This window comes from Notamacropus eugenii, chromosome 4, assembly GCF_028372415.1.
Source record: "Notamacropus eugenii isolate mMacEug1 chromosome 4, mMacEug1.pri_v2, whole genome shotgun sequence".
NCBI classification, from domain to species: Eukaryota; Metazoa; Chordata; class Mammalia; order Diprotodontia; family Macropodidae; genus Notamacropus; species Notamacropus eugenii.
The window spans coordinates 409,170,115-409,192,836 of record NC_092875.1 but is presented as its reverse complement, the minus strand read 5'-3'; the positions used below and the strand labels follow the sequence as shown (position 1 = coordinate 409,192,836).

Genomic DNA, 22,722 nt, shown 5'->3' with positions numbered 1-22,722 from the left:
GAGGAAATGAGATGACCTACCAAGAGGAAATGAGATGAGAATGAGGATAAAGATGAGAAAAGAGAGATCTAGAAATATTGTCACTTAAAGTCAAATGATAGATAGATTAGATAGATACTATCTTATTAGTAAGTATGAACTAGTAACTATCTAACTTGTTAGTAAGTCCTATAAATAGATAATATCAGAGCCAGTGTTTGAACCTAGGTTTTCTTCCTTCAAATTCATTGTTTTTGGTCAGCAAATTATGTCCCATGAAATATTATTTACTCTCTCCCCTGTCCTACACAATGCTGCCTCATTCATTATCTTAAAAAATTGTTACCTTTTATGTCTTCCCAATCACCCTGGTTTATAATCTTGGAGTCATTCAGGTCAACAAACATCTGTGCTGAATTACCTTTTTCTTTCTCCTGTACCTAATTTGCCCCCATTTCCTATTGACAGTTTCTTCACAACATCTCTTCAATCTTTCCTTTCCACATCTGCTCTAGTTCAGGGCCTTTCCAAGTGACCACAAGAGCCTTCCTATGTCTCCTTGTTACCTGTTTCTCTTCTCTCCAATTCATGCTACATTTTACCAGACTAATCTTCTTAAAGCACCACTTTATTCATGTCAGTCCTCTGCTTAAAAAAAATTTAGTGGCCCCCCAGTGCCTATAGACTTATGTATATCCATCAGGCATTATTTAACATATAACACCTCTACCATATTAGCCTATTCTCTATATTTGTCATTTCCCATGGAAGGATCTTTGGTGGAAGGAAAAAAGCATTTTTTGTAGCCTCCCCAATAGTTAGTATATAACTTTATATACTGTAGGTGCTCAAATCAATTCAAATATTTATTAACTATCTATTATATGTTAGGCACTGTAATAGGTTTTGGAGATTCAAAGAAAAAAAATACAAAACAGTACCTGTTCTCAAGGACCTCACATTCTACTGGGAGAAATAATACATTTACCAAAAAAGGATACTATAGCATCCCTAACAAGCAGTTAACCCATTTTGCTTAAAGACTTCCAGTGATGAGGAATTAACTAACAATCTCCTGCAGCAGCCCACTCTCCTTTCGGATTGTTTGAATTCAGGCCTGCACAACCTGCAGCCCAGCGGCTGCTTATGGCCTGCAGGCAAATCCCAAAGGACTTTGGGTTTCCCTAAATTCTTTGGCGTGCTGCAAGTGGCTCACCGGCCACAGGTTGTGCAGGCCTGCTCCAATTGTCATAAGATGGCATAGAAGTAAAATAATTTCCATATCTGTGATGGCAACCAAAATAGGATCTTTGGCTGTTTTTGTTTTAGTATAATCAAGTGTCTCTGATTGAATCTTGCCTTTATCAATCAAGAATCTTTACAAGGAGTAAAGTACAGAAAGAAGAGCTTCTTTAATTAGAAACAGAATATGTATTTGTACTGTTAATTATTTTAATGTAATTAAAGATCTTCCCTACCCATTAAAGGAAGTTTGATTAGGGAAGATTTGTAGGAAAGCCCATACCTTTTGTTAATAAGGCACTTGTTCTATAAGGTTGGGATTCCTTCTGGCTCTAAAAAAAGTATAAATACTCTGAGGGTGAAGTTTTACTTTGGGGCTTACTGAGTGGAAGTGTTTGTTTGGCCAGATGAGGACTCTGGGAAGCTGCTACGGAAACCTCTGGCTTTGAAAATCCAGATGTCAGTGCTTCCCTCTCTGGTAATGATGGTCAGCCAGCTATATCTGTCTGTTACATTATGGTCAGACAGAGAAAGTCATGTCTATTGATTACTTTGGGGTTCAGGGTGCTAACTCCCTTGAACTAAGTAAATTATATATGGGCTTGGTTAAAGGAATGATACATGTACTTGATTAGAGTGATTGTTAACCCTTCAAAAGTTGCCTTTTCTTTTATGAATGCAGACCTAAGAACCTGTGATAGCAGGCCCCCCCATGTATGTTGGGGTGCTTGCTGATACAGTATCCATACTGATGAAATCATTGAGCTATCCAGCACAGTAAATATTTTACTAAATGATTTAAAAAAAAAACAACTACTTAACCAACTAAAACCTATATTTAATATACCATTATGGTAATCTAAAACCCCCAAAAGTACTTATACTCTTGTTTGGAGTAAGTAAACTAATTGGATATGCAATATACTCCATGAGCGTCATACTTGTAACACTTAAATATTCAATTTGCCCAGTGAGGCAATTCTACTTAATTCTGACAAGCAGTCATCAAGTTTTTCCTTGAAGAGCTTCAGTGAGAGAGAATCCCTTGCTATCTATTTCCTGCCACCCAAGGTAACTGGTTTTGCTTTTGGATAGGTCTAGTAGTTAGGCCATCCTTACATTAAATTTAAATTTTCCTCTTTGCAATTTAACACTCATGTCTCTTGCTAACACCCTCTGGAGCCGGACAAATCCAGTCTAAACCTTCTTTCAAGTGGTGGCCCTTCATATATCTGAAGATTGTTATCCCAAGGCTTCTTGTCTCTAGGTTAAACATGCCCAGTTGCTTTAACTACTCTCTACCCTCCTCCGTCCTGGTTGCTTTCTTTTGTAGGTTCTTCGGATTGTCAGTGTCTCATTCTGGACACTATGCCTTTTTTAATGAAACCTCAAATTGCATTCACTTTCTTGGTTGCCATGTATTGCTGATCTAAATTGAGTTTTATGTCCACTAAAAACTCCCTATCTTCTTCAAATAAATTTCTGTATAACAATGCTGCTCTACTTCAATCAGTCAAAAAATATTTCTTAAGCATTTAGCACTGTACTAAGTGTTGGGAACACAAATGCACATAGAAAGAAGTAGTTTCTGACATCAAAGAGCTTATAGACAAAAAGGGGAAGACAATATATGATGGGGAACTGGAAAAGAGAGGAGGATGAATTCACAGTGGCATGGCTAGAGACATCTAGCAAGCAAGATGGTGGCCTGGAATTGTGCAAGATAAGGCCAAAGTTGCTCTATGAAAGTCAAAGGAAATTCTGTAGATGGAGTGTGATTTTTCTGACAGGAAAGGAGGAGAGGTTATTGGTCAACAAGAAATGGCACAGGTGGTGATATCCAAGGAAGAAAAGAAGCTCCTGACTGAATTTCAGTCTCACTAACTACAGTAAATGCCACAATTGCCACTTTAGTTTGATCTGGATTTCAGTTCATTTTTGCCATGTCTGTCTTTTTTTTTGTTTCAGGGTTCAAATCCTCACCCATTTGAACATTGCTTTAACCCAGGAATTCTTAACTTTTTTTCATGTCATACATCACAACGGTAGTCTAGTGAAGCTTATGGAACTTTTCTCAAAATAATGTATTAAAATGCATAAAAATACATGCCAATTATATTGAAATTCAGATATCAAAATAGTTTTCAAAACAAATTCATAGGTGCCATCTTAAAAGTCCTTATTCTAGCCTTTTCAACTAATACATCTACACTGGGACAGATTCTGTCCCTTAAGGCCACCGGAAACCCCAAACAAATTAAAGACTTCTGAAAACCTGTGAACCTTATCCTGGAGAAGTCATTCAGCCTTTATGATCCCAGTGAGACTTTCTAGCCCAAAGATTCTTTATCTCTGACACATATTGGACACGATCTTGATTGAGTCACTTAATTTCTCTGTATTCCTGAGAAGTTACTGATTTGCACTGGTAGAGGGTGTTCCCTGTACCAGTGAAGTCACAAGTCCAGAAAAAAAAATCTGTCATATTTTATTCAGCCCAATCTTCTAGTTTGTGAAGATATTTTTAAACCCTGTCACCCACTCTCAGCTATCTCACCTAGTTTTTTTATCATCAGCAAATTTGGTAAGCATATTATCCACACCTTCATCCAAATCATTAATAAGAATATTATGCTGAACAAGGTCAAATACAGGTCCCTGGGATACTCTGTGAGAGAATTCTTTTCAAACTGATATAACAATATTAATGACTACTACAGGTCTAGCTGTTCACCAAGGTCCAAATCCAATGAATTGTACTCTTGCTCAGCCCATATATCTCCAACTTTTCATATAATGATAGCATCAGATGTTTTGTCAAATATTCCACTAAAATCTAGGCACAATAGATATATCACAGTCCTCTGAGTCATCAAATTAGTAACCTGGCTGGCATGACTTATTCTTAATGAAGCCATGTTGACCCTTTATAGTCGCAACTTTCTCTCCTAAATCACAGAATCTTAGATTTAGAGTTGGAAAAGACCTTGGAACCTCTTTATTTTACAAATGTAAAAACTGAAGGTTATAAAGGTTAAATGATTTGTCAAAAGTTACACAGTAGGTGACAGATAGTATGATCATCTTTGTGTATAACTGAGGTTGGGTGAAGGAGTACTCCTGAGTGATTAGGGTATTTGAGGAAGAGTCAGTGATGGTCATACCCTTGATCTTGTCATCATCCACAAATACACCACTTCCATGTTCAAGAATTCCAAAATCCCCTTATCTGACCATAATCTATTGACATTTTATCTCCGTCTGCCTTCCCTTACAAAAACCTATATGTTGTCCACACTGTGACTTCAATCCTTTGACCACTCAGTTTTCTGCCGGGCCATCTCACCTACACTAGCAACTCTCTTCTCTTTTCCCTATCTTGACCCTTTGGTGAATCAGTTCAACTTTATGTATCCTTTTCTTTCAAATCTGTAGCCCCTTTATCATTTCACCAATTACACCATGCCAAAACTTCAATCTTGAATCACTCTCATCATTTTCCTCCTTCACTCCTATACATGTGCTGCTTAATGGAGGAAAAAAAAATCTGATTGGACTCACTACAAATTTACACTACACAACTTTAATTGGGTCCTCACTGCTGTTAGACAATCATATTATATTTGCCTTATAAACTTATTGTCCTATTTTCCACAGTATCTTCCAAATTTTTCCATCACTCTGCAAACCTCTATAACAGTAAGTACACCAATATACATGGGGGACCTGCTATCACAGGTTCTTAGATCTGCATTCATAAAAGGAAAGGCAACTTTTGAGGGATTAACAATCACTTTAATCAAGCCCATGTATCATTCCTTTAACCAAGCACATATTTCATTCACCTAGTTCAGGGGAGTCAGCACCCTGAACTTCAAAGAAAATATAGAGAAATCAAAGATCAACAGACATGGCTTCCTCTGCCCGACTGTTAACAGACAGCTCCAAATGTCTGACCATAGTTACTAGAGAGGGAAGTACTGACATCTGGGTTTTCAAAAACAGGGGGTCCGTAGCAGCTTCCCAGAGTCCTCATCTGGCCAAAATAAACACTTCCAGTTAGTAAGCCCCAAAATAAAACCACAAAACCTCACCCTCAGAGTATTTATACCTTTTTTAGAGCCAGTCATTTTTCAGCCATAACCAATTTTTTCTTTTTGGCAAAGATACTGGAGTGGTTTGCCATTTCCATGTCCAGATCATTTTGCAAATGATGAAACTGAGGCAAACGGTGACTTGCTTAGGATCACACAACTAGTAAGTACCTGAGTCCAAATATAAACTCAAGAATATGAGTCCTCCTGACTCCAGGCCTGGCACTCTATCTACTGTTCCACTTGGATTTCCAGTAGAGATCTTAAATTCAACATATCTAAAACAACTCATTATCTTCCCCCCAAACTTTTCCCATCTCTTATCTTTCCTGTTATTGTAGATGGCAACACCAGTCTCCCAGACCCTCAGGTTAGCAACATAGGTGTCATTCTTGATTCCTCACTCTCTCTTACCTCCCATATCTAATCTGTTGCCAGGCCCTATTGATTTCACCTTTGCAACATCTCACACTTAGACTAACGCAATAGCCTGCTGATGGATCTGCCTGCTTTAAGTCTCTCCCCACTCCAAACCATTCACCATTCAGCCACCTAAGTGATTTTCTTAAAGTTCAGTTCTGACCATGTCACATACACTATGTGACAGCAAATAAAATTTAGTAAAATCTAATGGCTATTGCTTCCAGGATCAAATACCAAATCCTCTGTTTACTGTTCAAAGCCCTTCCAACCCCCTCCTGCCTTTATACTTTTCTAACACCTTATTCCCTAATACAAACCTTTCAATCCAGTGATCCTGGCCTCCTTGTTCTAAGAACAAGAACTCCATCTCTCTGTTCTTAACATTTTCTCTGGATATGCCTGTAATGTTCTCCCTCCTCATCTCCCTTCTTTGGCTTTCCTGGCTGCCTTTAGATGCTAGGCAAAATCTCATCTTCTACAGGATACCTCCCTCAATTCCTGTTAATTCTAGTTGCCATTTCCTATTTATCCTGTTTATGGCTTGTTTGTACTTATTTGTTTGCTTGTTTTCTCCTCTGCTGCCCTCCCCTCCACCCACTCCCCCTTTAGACTGTGAGTTCCTTGAAGGCAGATTCTGTCTTCTGCCTGTTCTTGTATTGCCAGAAATTCAGGCAATGCCTAGAAAGGGGTGGGGAACCTGTAGTCTCCAGGCCACATGTGGCCCTCGAAGTCCCTTTGACAAAGCCTCCAGGTACCAGGTTCCCTACTCCTGGCTAGAATATAGTCAGTGCTGAATAAATGTTTACTGACTGATTGACCATGCTTTTAATCATATAATCTAAAATGTTTTCTGGAATCAAAATTATTCTTACTCCCCTCTTTTGAAAACCAGGATATTTGCCCTTTCCCATTCTTCTAATACTTCTTGTATTCTCCAAAATCTTTCACAGACCATGGACGATGGCTTTGTAAAAGCATCTGTCAGTTTTTTCAGCACTATGGGATCTAGTTTATCTGGAGCCTGATTTAAACTCATCAAGGACACTAGGTGCTTACTTAAATGAGGCCTCACCTCCCCATTAGCCTTGTTTTTTGTTTTATTTTGTATTTTTCAGTCCAAAATCATTTTTTTCTTGGAAAAGAAAATAAAAACAAAAATTTCAGAACTCAGAAACTCTGACTTTTCTCCAATGTCAATTATAATATTACCTTCTTCTCCCTTCTTTGATCCTTTCTTTTCTCTAACATATTTAAGCATACTTTGTTAGCCTTCATTATCTTTTCTACCTTCAGCTCATTTTGAGGTCTAGCTCCCCTACTATTTATTTATTAATACTTATAAGAGTAATACATTAGAAATGAGGACTCTCTGGTCCATAAATCTGAGTTTAATTTCATCCCAAACAGTATCTGCTTGGTACTGTTTCTTAAACTGTTAAAATTCATTTTTATCTATAATTTCAAAAACACAATAATGACCATCAAAGTAATAATGTCCTAAATATTCACAGTGTGGATGAAAGCTTCCTTTTTCCCTGTGAATTAGCCACTAAGTAATAATGGTCAAAACTAAAAGAAATTCAGCATCCTAATGGGAAAAATATAGTAAAATAAATTTGCCAGGAACTTACTCTGTCCTAGAAAAGGAAACAGTCAATATGGACACTTGTGGTGGAAGGAAGGGAGGAGGGAAGAAGGAAGGAAGCTTTTTAAATTTAAGTTAATCCACAGAAAACCTGGAAGATTATTTAAAAACACTTTATCCAAAACTTAATATAAAGAATCTTAATAGTGGATCTCCCAATAGTCTTGGTGAAGTTTGATGCTATTAAAGATTAAACTTAAGGCTTAAAATTGCACTAAGATTTTTGGGATACCCAGTATAGGTAACTCAGAAAGGAAAAAAGGCAGGGAAAAAAGTTATCTTCCCTAACTCAATCCCCTGCATAAAAACATGGGAAGATAGTTGAACCAAGGACCTCAAGGGATTGGAGTATGCAAAAAGGTTTTGTAAACCATGTTACTGCTTTGTAAGCAAGAGTTTGCTTACCCTTGTATTGATCTGACATTTTATTTCCATAGAATGTGCACATATGTTTCCCAATAGCAGATCAATTTTTTAGAATGTTTTCTGGGAAGGTGAGTGCAATAGATGATGTTTACCCCACTGAACAAAGACTCGATGAAAGAGTCCTGGTTGACTGGACTTCTGTTTTTGGAAGGTCATTCTCTTTTATTGGATTTTTCTGGATTTGTGAATTTCTTTCATTTTCAGAGAAAGAATTCCAAATTTGGTAGGTTCCTTTCATTTTCACTTTGTCAAATGGTTCTAGTAAATCAGGACAGTTTTCATTTATTCTTTCTTGAAATATGGTATCCAAGTTTTTTGTTTGGTTGTGGTTTTCAGGTAAACTGATGACTCATAAATTCTTTCTCTTGGACCTGTCTTCCAGGTCAGTTGTTTTTTGATAGTAGATACCTTAAAACTATCTTCTTTTTTTAAATCTCTTGTTGTATTCTAACATTTCCTATTATGTCCAGGAGTCATTGAGTTCTGTTTTCTCCATTCTAATTTTCAGTCCTCATTGACTTGCAATATTTCTCAATTTTATTTTGTGTCTTCTTACTGCTTTTATCATCAGCCTCAATTCCCGGTTTGGAACTTAGTCCTGAGGACAGACTCTGACTCTTCTCTCACTTTTGTAGGAAGTTTTCTGGTGCTGTTTGGTTTTGATCTTCATTTCCTGGTTCTTGCTACTGGTTTTCACCATCCCTGGTGTGTTTATGCTCATGGCCCTGGCAGGTTTCAAGTCCTCTGAATTATCCCAGATCAGGGACTTCAGGCCTTGAGAAGCTTCTCCAGTGTGGTTTCGGGTTTCACAGGTGTCACTGTCCTTTCCTTGATGTTTTTGCCATTTACAAAGCTAACAACATGCCCTCTTTGGACCTTAGAATTTATTATGAGCCTTAAATATTCTCAAGCTTTAGTCTTTGCTTTCCTGGGACATAGGCCAATCTAGTCAGCATTCACTTTATTTATCCCAAGTCTGAGACTTCCTATCTTATCAGTACTTCTGTTTGGATGATCAACCGCTCCCCATTGGTCAGATTTTTTTAAAAGCATTTCCTCATACGTAGGAATATAGAGTCAGAGTGGGAGGGACCTCGGTGACCACCTGGAATCCAATCCCTTTGTTTTACAAATAAGGAAAATGAAGTCAGGGAAGGTTAGGTGACTCTCCCAAGGGCATACAGACTCTGTCCAGATCACTGAATTGCCTTGTCACTTGCAAGAGAGTGATGTCAGTGAGAGTGGAAAAGGGGAAAGACACTAGAGCTTGAAAAGACATAATAGATAAAACTTGATCACTAATTAGATATTATTCTAGGACCCTTCCTCACTCTACCTCTTCATTGACTTAAATGACTCTACCTCCTTCACTCTTTGTTCTAAATCAGCCTCCTTGGCTTTCTTTTGGATTTCCCTAGGTACCTTTTGGTCTATCTCCCTTTTCCTCTTTATATGTACAGCCTTCCTTATATGCATAGCACTTGTTTTTATTTGTTGCATTTACTTAATGATACTTTGTATTCTCTTTCCCTATTCATGTTTTGCACGTTAAATGACACTTTTATAAATGTATTTGGGGAAAGTGTCATACTAAGATGTTTTCTATTGCTATTGGCCTTTCACTTTTAAGTGTAGCTGTATGACAAAAACAGGAGAAAAATAAGATCCTCCCCCCCGATTTAAGAATATAATTTCGACTTCACTGCATTAATCATCAAAAACAGCCCGGTCTTGTCTTGCAGCTTCGCCATCTAGATGGGACCAGGGGCTACATTCTGAGTCACTGAAAGAATTATTGCAACAAATTGCAACTGTTTCAAACGTGAAGTTTTGTGGTTTGCGTTGATACTTTTTTTAAAGTTCTACATAGTCCAAACAGGCAGCACTGGTGTTTTTCTCTGGATTATAAATTGAACTGGATGCACTGACATTCTTCTTTTCTCCTCCCTTTCCCAACTTCCATCCGTAAAGACTGAGCTCTCTTTAATTTTTGCATTCGCTTTTGCAGCGAACGGAGGAAGTCGGTCCCTCGCGGCGAGCCGTCCGAGCCGGCCGGCAGTGGGCCTGCGGCAACATGGCGGCGGTCTCAATGTCAGCGGCTCTGAGACAGGCTCTGGGGGCCAGAAGGGCAGCGGCCGCGGCCTCCCGGCTTCCCACCAGGTAAACCGCGGCTCCTTGCTGGCTCGCCCCCTCCTGTGGGGCCGACCCCCTCCCCAACCCTCCCCGGCCTTCCCTTGACGCTTGGGTCTCGCAGGCCGCGAGGTCAGTGAGAGGCCGGGCTCGGGCCTCTGAGCTCTCCCCGCCGCTGACCCCGCGCCCCCAGCGAGCGGCCCGGCGCGAGCTGCGCCCCCGGACGACCTAGGGTTCCCCCGGGCCTCCTCGTCCCGCGAGCCAAGGCTCGAGGAGGAAAGAGAGCGAGAGGAAGGGCGGTCCGAGCAGCCGCCCCCAGGCCGGGAGGCAGAGAGCCAGGCGCGGAGGAGCTCGGGGGTCGGCCCAGCCTAACGAGCGCTTCCGTCCCTGTGCCCCGGGGTGGGGGACGGCGTGGGGCCCGGGGCGGGGCTGTCGCCCGAGCGCCCCGACACCGCCTTTCTCGCGGCTAGGCTTCCACGCCGCCCCTGCGCCCCGAGGCTTTGCTCCCGGGCTGGGGGTGGGGGGGCTGAGGGGACGGGATTCGGCAGCTGTTGCTGGTGATGTTGGACTGGAAAGCCCGAGAGAGACGAGAGGGGACCCGGGGGTGAGGGTCTGGACGCTCCAATGACCTTGCAACTCTCGGGGGTGTTCTCCCTGCCGCCCACCCCAACACTAATATCGTGCTTGCGTCTTTTTACTTCACCCCTTACTGTAGGAGGAAGGTGAAGTACGTGGTGAACCCTGCCTGTCTCCTGTTTGTCCAAAGGACCTTTCCCGTGTAATTGTTCCGACCTTGTGCGGGGTGTCCCAAAGATCTGGGTGCAGTTTGAAGAGCTGACGTTTACATAAGCGTGCGCAGACCGGTGCCAGGCATTCCAACTGAGCGCTTTACCATGACTGTCTCGTTGGAGAGTCACAGCAACCCCTCCCTAGTTACCACAATGCTAAATCTAAAATCAGGGCTTCTTAACCTTTTTTGTGTCATGGACCCCTTTGGCAGTCAGGTGAAGGCTGTGGACTCTTCAGAATCATGTTTTTAAGTGGCTAAAGTATGTAGGATTACAAAGGAAACAAATTTTATGGAAATAGCTATCAAATCATCAGTTATATTGAAATACAGTTCGTATGTACACATAGATACACATATACATAAGCACATACACTTATACACACAGAAGTACAGTGGGGAATGCAGTACACGCAGACATGCGTATCCATAGAACATGGGTTATTAACCTGAGGTCCATGCAGCTGTTTAAAACATATACACATATATGTAGGTGTTTATATCTGTATCCATAAATACATGTGCATCATGTGTATGGATGTAATATACATCTATGTATATATACATTACATATGTACACACTTATAAGCATAGCTTCATGAACCCCAGGTTAAAAACCCTATGGTCTAAGTGAAGAGGTCCAGTCCTTAGCCCTGTCCTTTTCTTTTTTGGCATGTTACTGTAACTGAAAGCTAATAGTAACTTAGGTTTGGGGAACTCCAGCAGATAATTTACTATTTACTCAAAGTTAAAGTTTCTGCTTGCAAACTGAATATAAAGAATTTAAAAATTAAATCATGCACCTACTCAAAAGTAGTAGGATGGTCCTTGTTTCAAAATGTTTTAAAATTCAGTAGGTAAAAATAATGAAATTTAATATAATTCACACCTTTTAACTGGTTTATTTAAATTATATAACAGCTGTTAAGCTTAAAATCTATAAATATTTAAATAATTTAAAGATATTAGAGTAAAACAAATATAAGGAGAAAGAAGACAGTAGAAAAGATAATGGGGATATAGGAAGGGTGACCATATATTTTCCAACCAATTAAGGATGTACATTCCAGGGAAGTAACATAATGGGACTACAGGAAAAGAAATAGCCATTACTCATGCTGATGTGCTCATGAAGTTATGGAGATAGAATGCTATATCTTCCATGTTTATATTTTTAATTGGTAGTTCATACTGATCTTATTTACCTTTAATGAGTGAATGTCCTCAAATGAAATTCATAGATTCAAAATTTGCTCTTCTCTTGGATTGTATGTGTTCAGTTACATGTGTGATTGGTTGGTTGGTTGTTGTCCTTTGTCTTTGAAGAGGACCAAAATGACATCACCATGATAAAGTGAAGTTTCAGTGGGTCCGATTGTGGCTGATCAGACCAATAGGAACTCGGAATGGTCTACCACAGGTTGGGCACAGATAGTCCGTGTGAATATTTGGGGTGGATACCCCAAATTTGCGCTTCTTATGTTTACTTTGGGCTGTCTCAATTCTGCTTTGCTCATAGAGCACAGCACCCTTTCTGATGTGGGCACACCGTGCTGAGCGGTCCTGTGCCAGTGTCTCCCATGTTGTACAGTCAAATCCAGAATTCTTGAGAGAGACCTAGAGAGTATCCTTGTATTGCTTCTTCTGACCACCATGTGATTGCCTGCCCCATGTGAGTTCTCCATAAAATAGTCTTTTTGGCAAGCATACATTTTGCATTAGAACAATGTGGCCAGCCCATTGGAGTTGCACTCTCTGAAACATAGTTGGAATGCTTGGCAGTTCAACTTGAGCAAAGACTTCAGTGTCTAGTACCTTATCCTGCCAGATGATCTTCAGAATCTTCTAAGACAGTTCAAATGGAAGCACTTCAGTTTCCTGGCATGGTGCTGGTAGACTGTTCATGTTCCCAGGCATACAACAACGAGGTCAGCACAACAGCTCTGTAGACCTCCTTACCTGAACATGTTTACTCACCAGCTTGTAGAGGATTAGATTATCTGGATCTACTCTTTGCTTGTCCTATAGCAACTTGCCCCTTTTCAACATATAGTCAGTTAATGGTAGAAGAATGGGAGAATATGCAGAAACCTCCAGTCATTGGGAATTCCAGGGACTGGTAGAGTGCCATTTTATATTGTGGGAAACTAGTCTAGCTCGATCTGAGAAATATTTAGGACTAGTCAAAACCATTATGGCTGCTGCCTCAGACTTTTTAGTAGGCAGCATTAACAGGTATCTGTCCACATCAGATTTTATTTTGTTGTCTAACTCATCCAAAACTGAGTTCTTAACGCTTATAAGGTATTAAAAGTAACTTCTAATAGTACCTTTAAAATATTTTGTGCTTGTTGGAGAAAGGGTAAGGTAAGACCTGCACTAATAGGCAGATCTGTGTCAAACTGGGTTGGAATTTTAGTGGATTTTGAATAGCCTTTAATTTTTTTTTTCTGGTATATTCAATTAGAGAGGGGTTTGTTCCTCTCTAAAAGGAAAGTATTCAATGTAATAATCAGTATATACATAGGTGAAATGCTTGTTTAAAAAAAGCTTACAATTACTATAATTTGTGACAAGCCAAAGGGAATAGTTTCCTTTGCTACTGAGTGGTCTTCTCTGTGAATTGTGTATTTGCCCTTCTTTGCCGAAGAAGACCATGCCATCGGAGAAATAATGGCATGACTTGCACTTGACTTTGTTTTGAGTGAGGGAGGGCTGTGCAGGTCACCAGCCTCACTTCTCTTCCAGAGCCATCTGAATCCAGTGACCAGATATTCATCAGGATGACTGGAGATGACCCAGGGTGAGGCACAATTGGGGTTAAGTGACTTACCCAAGGTCACACAGCTAGTGAGTGTCAAGTGTCTGAGGTGAGATTTGAACTCAGGTCCTTCTGACTCCTGCACTGGTGCTCTATCCACTACCACCTAGCTTCCCTCTTCTCTGTGAAAGACAATGATGGAAAAATAGGATACTGACCAATGTAAATATTAACTTTTGACTCCGAATATAGGCCATCCTTTTCTTCAAAGGCCAGTAATCCTGTGATAAAATATACTTATTTGAATTAAAAGCAAATGTACTTTTATGTAGAAATTCTGTGCAGTTATTTTTAGGATGTACTTGGGTTTTTTTCCCCTCTTAAATACATCTCATTTAAGCCTATATTTAGAACATAGTAGTATAAAATATAGGCATTGAATACTTTTTTCTAGTAATTTTTAACAGTATCAAGAACTTAGGCTGCTATATTCACTTACTTAATTACCAAAACATATAAATTTCTAGTCAAACTCTCAATCAACATTTATTCAGTGCCTACTGAGCCACAGACACTGTGCTAAGCAGGGGGTGGGGCGATGGGGGAGTTGAGGGCTTTAGGGGAAGGGGGGATACAAAAAGACAAAAGACTGCCCTTGCCCTCAAGGAGCTCATAATCTGATACCTTAAAAATAATGTCCTTATACTTACTCAGCCTGTGTTGCCAACAAATTATCATATTATACCTTCTGAACCCATATTCTTGATTATTTAAAGTTACATAATTTCATCATTGTGGGTATTTTCTCTATTGTTGGCGGTGGCCTCTCCATGCTCAAGTATACAGTTTCATGGGTTGCTGTGGTCAAAAACTTGAATCTCCTACGGACCAGTCTTAGAAGTTAGTTCTTTGAGGGCTTATACTGAGCCTGAGAGTTAATTTCATTTCAAGATGGAGTACCAGAGTAGGACTATAGGGAAGATCCATCTAAAAGAGGCAAACCTCTTTTATACAAATTTTTTTGTTAGAAGACAGGGGTGGCTAGGGGGACGGGGGTGTCTCTTCTATTAACTCACTGAGATTAGGTCTGTTCCTAACAAGGGATTTTAGGTGAGGTTTACACATGGAAAATGAAACAGGGATATTGCTTCTGTGTAGTCATTTTTTCAGAGAGATGTGTTTAGGGAAGGAGGAATACTTTGAACAGTAGTGCTTTCAGGATTTCATTTCTGTTCTTGGAAAGCATTTTGGTAAAAGCTAAAATTGCTGTTATTTAGCTTTTGAGGGTGGGCAAGTAGGGCTTGTGATGGTAACAAATTACTTGAAGGAAAATGTTTTGTGATCTTTAGTTTTATGGTGAAATTTATCATTCATGAAAAGGTTCTGGAGTCAGGAAGACTGACTGATCATTCTGAGTTACTTAGCCTCAGATACTAACTGTGTGACCCAGGGCAATTCACTTAACCCCTTTGCCTCAGTTTCCTTATCTTTAAAATGAACTGGAGAAGGAAATGGCAAACCATTCCATTATCTTTGCCAAGAAAATCCCAGATGAGTCACAGAGTCAGAAATGACTGAAAAATGACTGAACAACAGTGTGTGCCAGGCACTGTGTTAGGCACTACAGATAAAAAGAGCGGCAAAAAACATGTTAAAAGGGATCCTCGTACTTGAAGAAATTGGAAACCATTGGCTTAGTTTACCTCTTTGAGTATAAAAACTTTTTTTTTTAAATATTAGTTATTTTGTGGGAATCTTTCCAAATTGAATTACATATATACTTCCATAACTTCTTAAGGGAGTATTCCAAATATAGTATTTTTGATGATTCCAGTTAATCGCTGTAGACATTAATTATTGTTCTGTGGTATAAGAAACAATGGGACAACTGGATGGTGCAGTGGACAGAGCATCTGGTATGAGCTCAGAAGGAATTTGGATTCAAATTTGGCCTCAGACACTTACTTAGCTGTGAGACCCTGGACAAGTCACTTAACCCTTATTTACTTCAGTTCCTCATCTATAACATTTGGACACACTAGAGAAGGAAATGGCAAACTACTTCAGTATCTTTACCAAGAATACCTTTGAACAACAACATAAGAAACAACAAATAAGGAGGACTTCAAAGAACCCTGAGATTTAGAGCTGAAGAGCCCTTGAAGGTTATCTACTCCAGCTCTTTATTTTACAGATGAGGAAACTAAGGCCCACAAAGATTAAGTGAATGACCTGAGGTCAGACTGGTAGTGAGTAGACAGAGATGGAACTTGGTTCCATGGACTCCAAAGGCTATGTTTTTCCCATTATGCCACAAAAGATGATTGTATAAATTAATGCAAAGTGAAGTAAGAAGAACAGTAACCAGGAGACCAATCTACATGACAGCAGCAGTGTAAACAGGAGTAGCATCAAATTCAGCTAGACTCAAAGGAATTCCAGCAACCAGCTTTGGTACTAGAGAACAGATGATGGACGTTGGAAATGAACGACTGTGAAATGTTGTATACACTGTCAGCTGCTGTCTTTTTGTCAGGTTTTGCTTCATTTTTATTTTCCCTGAAGTATAAGATCCAGTAGGGGAGTGTGTCTGGAAATCACTGTAGTGTAAACACAAAATACATCAATACTCAAATGGAACTGTGATTTCAGATATCTGGATTTTCCTCCAATGGTGTAGATTGTAGCCCATCCATTCTAACCACAAATTTGCCACAGAAAGTCCACTTTCCTCATTTTTTGTTGCTATCACAAGGACACCCGCGGAACACTTGATCTGTTCAACCTCTTTCTTCCTACCATACATTTCTCTGATGTTCTTACTCCTGTTCTTTTGAAGTTCCTCATTCATTTTATATTGCAGTCTAATCCACCCTTATTATATGCCTCTCCGTTGCCATGTGATATTCATTTTCAGTTCTTAAGTTATATTCTTCATCCACTTGTTCTTTTATTGTGTCTGGCCAGGCCAAACTCTTGCGAGTGACTACAGATCTCTTTCAGGAACTTTGTAATGTGCTGCAGCTTGAAACAACCAGTACAATATAATGTCCAATGAGGAACCATCTGGTGGACTTCACCTTCTACAGACAATTCCTCTTCAGTTTGAACTTTGTTCTGCATCTCTTCCATCAAATGTTTACCTTCTTGAATATTTATTTCCTTGTTTTATATCTCACGGTATTTATGACAAGAAGGTTGTTGAACAAGGCTTTTTCTGTTCTTTTGTTTCCAGTGAATCTTGAATAACTTTAATGTAGGGATGGGGTAATACCTTGTTGGAAAATAGTCTTTAAGGTGGTGGCATTTTCTTCTTTTAAATCCCACCAATTGATCAGTCAACCACAACCAACATTTATTAATCACGTTGTATGTGTTGGGCATTGTGATAACCTCTGGAGATATGAAGACAAAGAAACAGTTCCTGTTCTACACCGACTTCCATACAAATGGAGGAGGCAACATGTGCATAGGTAGCTTGGGTTCTTACCCTTTTTGTGTCATATGAGCCCCTCTGCTAACCTAAGGAAGCCTATTAACACCCTTCTTAGAATAGTGTTTTTAAATGCGTAAAATAGAATGCAGAGTATTAGAAATGAAACCAACTGTATTTAAGTATAGTTATAAAATTTTTTTAAGACCTCAGGTTAAGAGTCCCTGGTGCTTAAGTTTAAAGGAAAAACAGATAAAGCATATATAAAAAGTGTAAGTGCTTTTTATAGCCAACAAACAACAAAGACATTTGGATCTTGTATTCTCTGTGTCTTTCAGTGAATTGCTTGATGGTAAAGATGTCCATATAGCAAATCACTTCTGAAAGCCTGACTTTTTCTTTTTGATATCTTCATTGAGGATGTCCTGAATGCGTAGAAGGATGAATCTCAGAAAAGTTTTGTGCAAATGAGAAAGTGGGTTTAAGGTTGGGTAGTTTTTGATGTTATCTTGATCATCTTTATTGTAAAAATCTTTGCATGTCTCTTCCACTTTTCTTCTGTTTATCATTCTTCCATTTTTTATTTTTGACTGCTCTGGTAATAACTGCTTAGTTTGAGTTCTTACCAGACTTTCTCTTAACGTTTTTTTCTCTTCTCTATGAATTGGTACTGTTCCTAATCATATATGGTTCTTCTTTGTATTGTTTTACAAATGATTTTATATTTTAAATTGCTATCTCTTGGCAAGTAAGTCAAGTATTTGCTAACTAAAATACTTTTTAGGCTTTTTTGGTGTCTTTGTTATTGCAGTTGATACATATCAGTTATACTTCCATATAAAATTATTATACTGATGTTGATAGAATTTGTTTGTCTATTATTATAGATCACAGATTTAGAGCTGGAAGGGACCTTAAAAGCCATCAAGTCTAGTTCCCTCATTTTATTTTTTTTTCAGTTAAGCATTATTTTCTCTCCCTCACTAAAAAAAAGTAAAAATAAAAATTTTATAACATATATAGTCAAACCAAACAAATTCCCATGTTGTCCCTATCCAAACATTTCTTGTTCTTGAATCCATCAACTATCAAGAGGGTGGATAGTATAGACCGTTATCTGTCCCCCGGAGTCCTGCTTGGACATTGTTCTTATCTTTCAGAGGAGTTTAAAAACTCCAGATGAATATGTGACTTAGTGGGAAAGCTTTCTGTCTTTCATCTGTAAGCTTTATCGTGGTGTTATTGTATAATTTTTTTCTCTTGGTTCTGCTCACTTCACTCTACATCAATCTTCCCAAGTTTTTCTGAAATCATCCCTTTTCTTCTTTTCCTATGGCACAACAGTATTCCATTACCTTCATATACTATAATTTGTTTAGCCATTGCCCAATTGATGAGCACCCTCCTTTAGTTTCCAGTTCTCCCTACAGAAAGAGTTCTATAAGTATTTTTGTACATATGCAATCTTTTCCTCTTTCTTTGATTTATTTTGGGAATAGGCTTACAAGAGGTATTGGTGGTTCAAAAGATATGGACATTTTAGTGACTCTAGAAACTTTTCCAGAATGGCTGTACCAGTTCATAGCTTCACCAACAGTGCATTTATGTGCTTTTCTCCTCCCTTGTATCCTCTTCACTACTTGTGATCTTCTTTATTGTAAACTTTGCCAAAATTTTGAGGGATGCAAGGTGGAATATTAGTTATTTTAATTTGTATTTTTATAATTATTAGTGATTTGGAGCATTTTTACACATGGCTCTTGATAGCTTACAAGTCTGCCTTTGAGAATTGCCTCTTTATATCCTGTGACCATTTATCGTTTGGGAAATGTCTTTTATTCTTACAGATTTGGGTCAATTCTCTTGAAAATGAGACCTTTATCAGAAAAATTTTCTACAAGCCTTTTTTCAAATCCAGTTAACCATTATTCTCTGAATTTTAGCTGCATTGGTTTTGTTTATACAAAATCTTTTAGATTTTGTGTAATCAAAATAGCCTGTTTTATCTTCTGAGATCCTCTCTGTCCCTTGTTTAGTTATAAACTCTTCCCATGTCTATAGATTTGAAAGGAAATCTCCTTTTTTCTCTAATTTGTAATATGAACTTATTTATCTAAGTCCTCTATTTGGATCTTATCTTGATATGCAATATAGGTCTAAACCTGTTTCTTCTCATTTTACAGATGAGGAAACTGAGGTGAGATATAGAGACTTGTCCAGAGGTTCACAATTTAAAAATTATCTGAAGCAAGATTTATATTGAAGTCTCTTTTTCTTTAAAGTGCTAGCTGCTACCATTGATCATTTTTATGATCAATTACTTGTTTCAGTAGTTCAAGAGAGTTGTTTCAATGGCAGAGCATATCTTTTTCTCATTCTTCTTTTGGCTGTTTATTAGCTCTGATCTTTGCTCTGACACGTTTGTGATATGACTGTACACAGCTGTTTCAGAGATGACTCCCACAACAATAATGAGTCTATTCTTGTCTCTTAAATGTAATCAGTTTCACTTTGTGTGTGTGTTTGATGGTATTCAGTGCTCACAATGTCCAGTGCCTACTGATTCTTTTCTCAAAGAACGTATTCATTTTATAAAGGAGTAAGGCTTCTGTGTAGTCTCAAGCCTATGGCCTCTCCTACTCCTTGACTCAATGTTGTACAATGTAGTTGTCACCATTATCATCCATTTCCACTTCTGTGTTTAATGGCCCCAGGAAAAGTACTGGCTTGAGTCAGAAGACCTGATTTTTTAATCAAATCTGATTTCTTTCCTTCTGTGATTTTTGGGCAGGTCATTGTACCTCAGTTTCTTCCTTTAAAAAGTATTTATGCAGTGCTTTACATTAAGGTTTTGTAAAGCACTTTGCAAATATGTTTTCCTCTTAACCTCACAGCAACCCTGTAAGGTAGGTGCTATTTTTATCTATGTTTTAAAGATGAAGAAGCTGATGCTGAGGGAATAAGTTGCTTATTAGGGTCACAAAGCTAGTAAGTGTCTGAGGCTAGATTTGAATTTGCATCTCCCTAACTGAAGTCCTGTGCTCTATCCATTGCACAGCCTAGCTGCCTAGGGACTTGCTCTAGATCAGGGGTGGGGAACCTGGGGCCTCGAGGTCACATGTGGCCTTCTAGGTCCTTGGGTGTGGGTGGCCCTTTGATTGAGTCCAAGTTTTACATACAAATCATTTTATTAATGGGATTTGTTTTGTGAAGTTTGGATTCAGTCACTTGAGGACCTAGAGGGCCACATGTAGCCTCAAGACTTCAGGTTCCCCATTCCTACTCTAAATGGCCAGCAAGATCCTTTTAGGTTCCAAGTCTGTAGTCCTGTAATACAAGATCAAATTGGACTGATCTCACATTCACAGTACCAGCAGCCAAGTTTAAATTTATAGAAAGTCTAAAAACCATGTGATTCTTAGCACTTCCCCTTACCCCTTATTCTGCCACTGTTATTACAGAAAAAGGAAGAATTGAGGGTTATTTTGTATTTTATTTGATTTTTTGGTTTGCTGTTACCCTTATGATACCTCATCATGGTATGGAAGTAATTGAATTCTTGAAAAGTATCTAAGTAAAGTGTAAGCTTTGACTGGTATAGAAGGGCTTTGAGTATTGACCCCATAGTAGATGGGATCTACTTCTCAAGGACTTATCTGGATATGGATAGACTTATCACCAGTTGTCTGGCTACTGACTGATAAATCCTTGGGCCATGGCTACTCATCAGTAATGCTTGAAAAAAAAAATAGAAGTACATGTGCTTTAATATATACTTTGTGATACCTGTTTTGACTTTACAGGAGCTCTTTTTTATTTTCTTTTTTTCTGGAGTTGAAAGAGCAGGTCCTGGACCTTGGCTATGCTCCTTGTGTGAAGTAGCTAGATTGAGTAGGTTGGTATAATTTCTAGTTTATTTTTTTGTAGGAATTATAGGGAAATGCATTATCAGTTTTTCTCAAACCACTGATGAAGTTTTGTTCTTTGTCATCTGTAAAATACGAGATTGAATTAATATGCCAACTGATGCCCAGCTTTTGTTGCCCAGTATTTGCTAATACTGGTTATATGAGAGATTTAGAATATTTTTTTTAGAATTTTTGCTGTTATATATATTTTAGTACTTTTCGTATAAGAATACTAACTTCCTTAGAAGTAGTCAATTGCTACGTTATAATAATATTAGTTAGTATTTATGTAGCATTTTAAGGTCTGTAAAGCACTTTAGAAATAATATTTCATTTTATCCTCACAACTACTCTGGAAAGTAGATATTATTATCCCCATTTTAGAGACAAGGAAACTGAAGCTGAAAGAAGTTAAGCTAGTAATTTACTGAGGCTGGAGAACTGAGTCCAAGTCCAGTGCTAGGGCCCACCTTTCTACCTCTTTCATACTGTTCTTTTCATATTGATTAGGCTGTTGTGAATATTTTTGTGACATTATTGCTATTTGTTAAATATAGGTTCCATGTTGAAGGACCCAAGACTTGAAAACCTCTTTAAAAAGCATCTCCCCCAACTCAAAGAGTAAAACCTTTCTTTCAGGAAGAAAACTTTATGATTAATTATTGACCTTTTTTATGTATTGGACACTCTTATCACTGGCTTTTTTTCCTTGAGAAAATGTTTTCTCTGAGGAAAAGCAGGCATTTTCTTGGTGATCACTGTGGAGAAAGCAAGCCATGTTACTACTCTCTCTAGAGACTCTTGTTCTTCCTTTGGAGGGGCTCAGGTTTAATATAGCACAGCTGTTGAACTCTGCCCTTCTCTATTTTAAAAGGAAAGTATTTTATCCTTTAAAATGGAAATGCTTTTTTAGGGAGGTGGTCTTTGGCTAGATGAAGACCTTTTACTATGAAAGTTTCATACTTCTCTAGAGTCCTTTTGTTTCAGAGCTTTCTTAGAATTATTTCAGACCTTAGGAACTCTGTTTGAAAGGAAATATCTAAATGATTTTATAAAGCACATTTTGTCACATTCTTACCAGAGATAGAAGAAGATGGTTTATTTCTCTCTGTTTTCTAGACTTAAAAATCCCCCCCCTCCCATTAGCTTCTCCATATACAAGTAAATGGACCTTGAATAGACTTCACCAGACAAAAGACCCTGTTCTAGATGACCGTTCAACAAACCATATGCTTCTCCTAAAAATGTCAGTCTGTCTTGATGAGCTTTAAAGTGAATACAGATGTTTCAACTCTGATGAGGACTACTATTCTTTGTGTAGAAAGCAGTGCTATTTTTTTCAATACACTTATAGACCAAAATTACAGATGCTCCTTTTATATAAAATTCTCTCAGTATAATAAAAATTTAGACCCCTGCAATTTGGTAATTTGAGTTTGAGAATTTCATTTTTGGAGTTTCCCAAATCTAATGGAATTTGGAAGAATTAAAATGGTCAAAGCATGGTTGTTAAATTTGAATTACATCTCAAAGTATTTTATGATCTATTGATTAATTACTACTTAAATAGGCAAACTCCACTAGGTACATTTTGAATAATCACTAGAAATTTGTTAAATGTGAATAGAAGTGGTACATTCTGGGGCTGAAATTTATACTTAAGATATTAGGTTCTGTTAATTTTGAGGCTAGAACACATTAAAAGTTTTACTGTTGCAGATCTTAGTAGATTTTTCATATAATCAGTCTGGACTGTGGAGGGTTTTATGGGTGTTACTCAGGTTCACGTTTATGGTCCCTATTGTGAATTGGTCTTGGAAGGCAGTGTTGGGCATTAAGGATGTGAGCTGAAACCTAGATATTGAAGACATTCTCTCCAAGAAGCCATTTGCTA

At 38.4% G+C, this 22,722-nt stretch overlaps 1 protein-coding gene across 1 annotated transcript in view; it reads left to right on the top strand.

Annotated features, from left to right (window-relative positions):
• Nucleotides 1-6,691: 6,691 nt before the first annotated feature.
• Nucleotides 6,692-22,722, top strand: part of NDUFS4 (NADH:ubiquinone oxidoreductase subunit S4) — a 131,942-nt gene continuing 115,911 nt past the window's right edge. Inside the window, exons 1-2 of the mRNA XM_072606646.1 lie at nt 6,692-6,718; nt 9,818-9,969. Coding sequence (XP_072462747.1) covers nt 6,692-6,718; nt 9,818-9,969 — 179 coding nt within the window. The remainder of the gene's footprint in view (nt 6,719-9,817; nt 9,970-22,722) is intronic.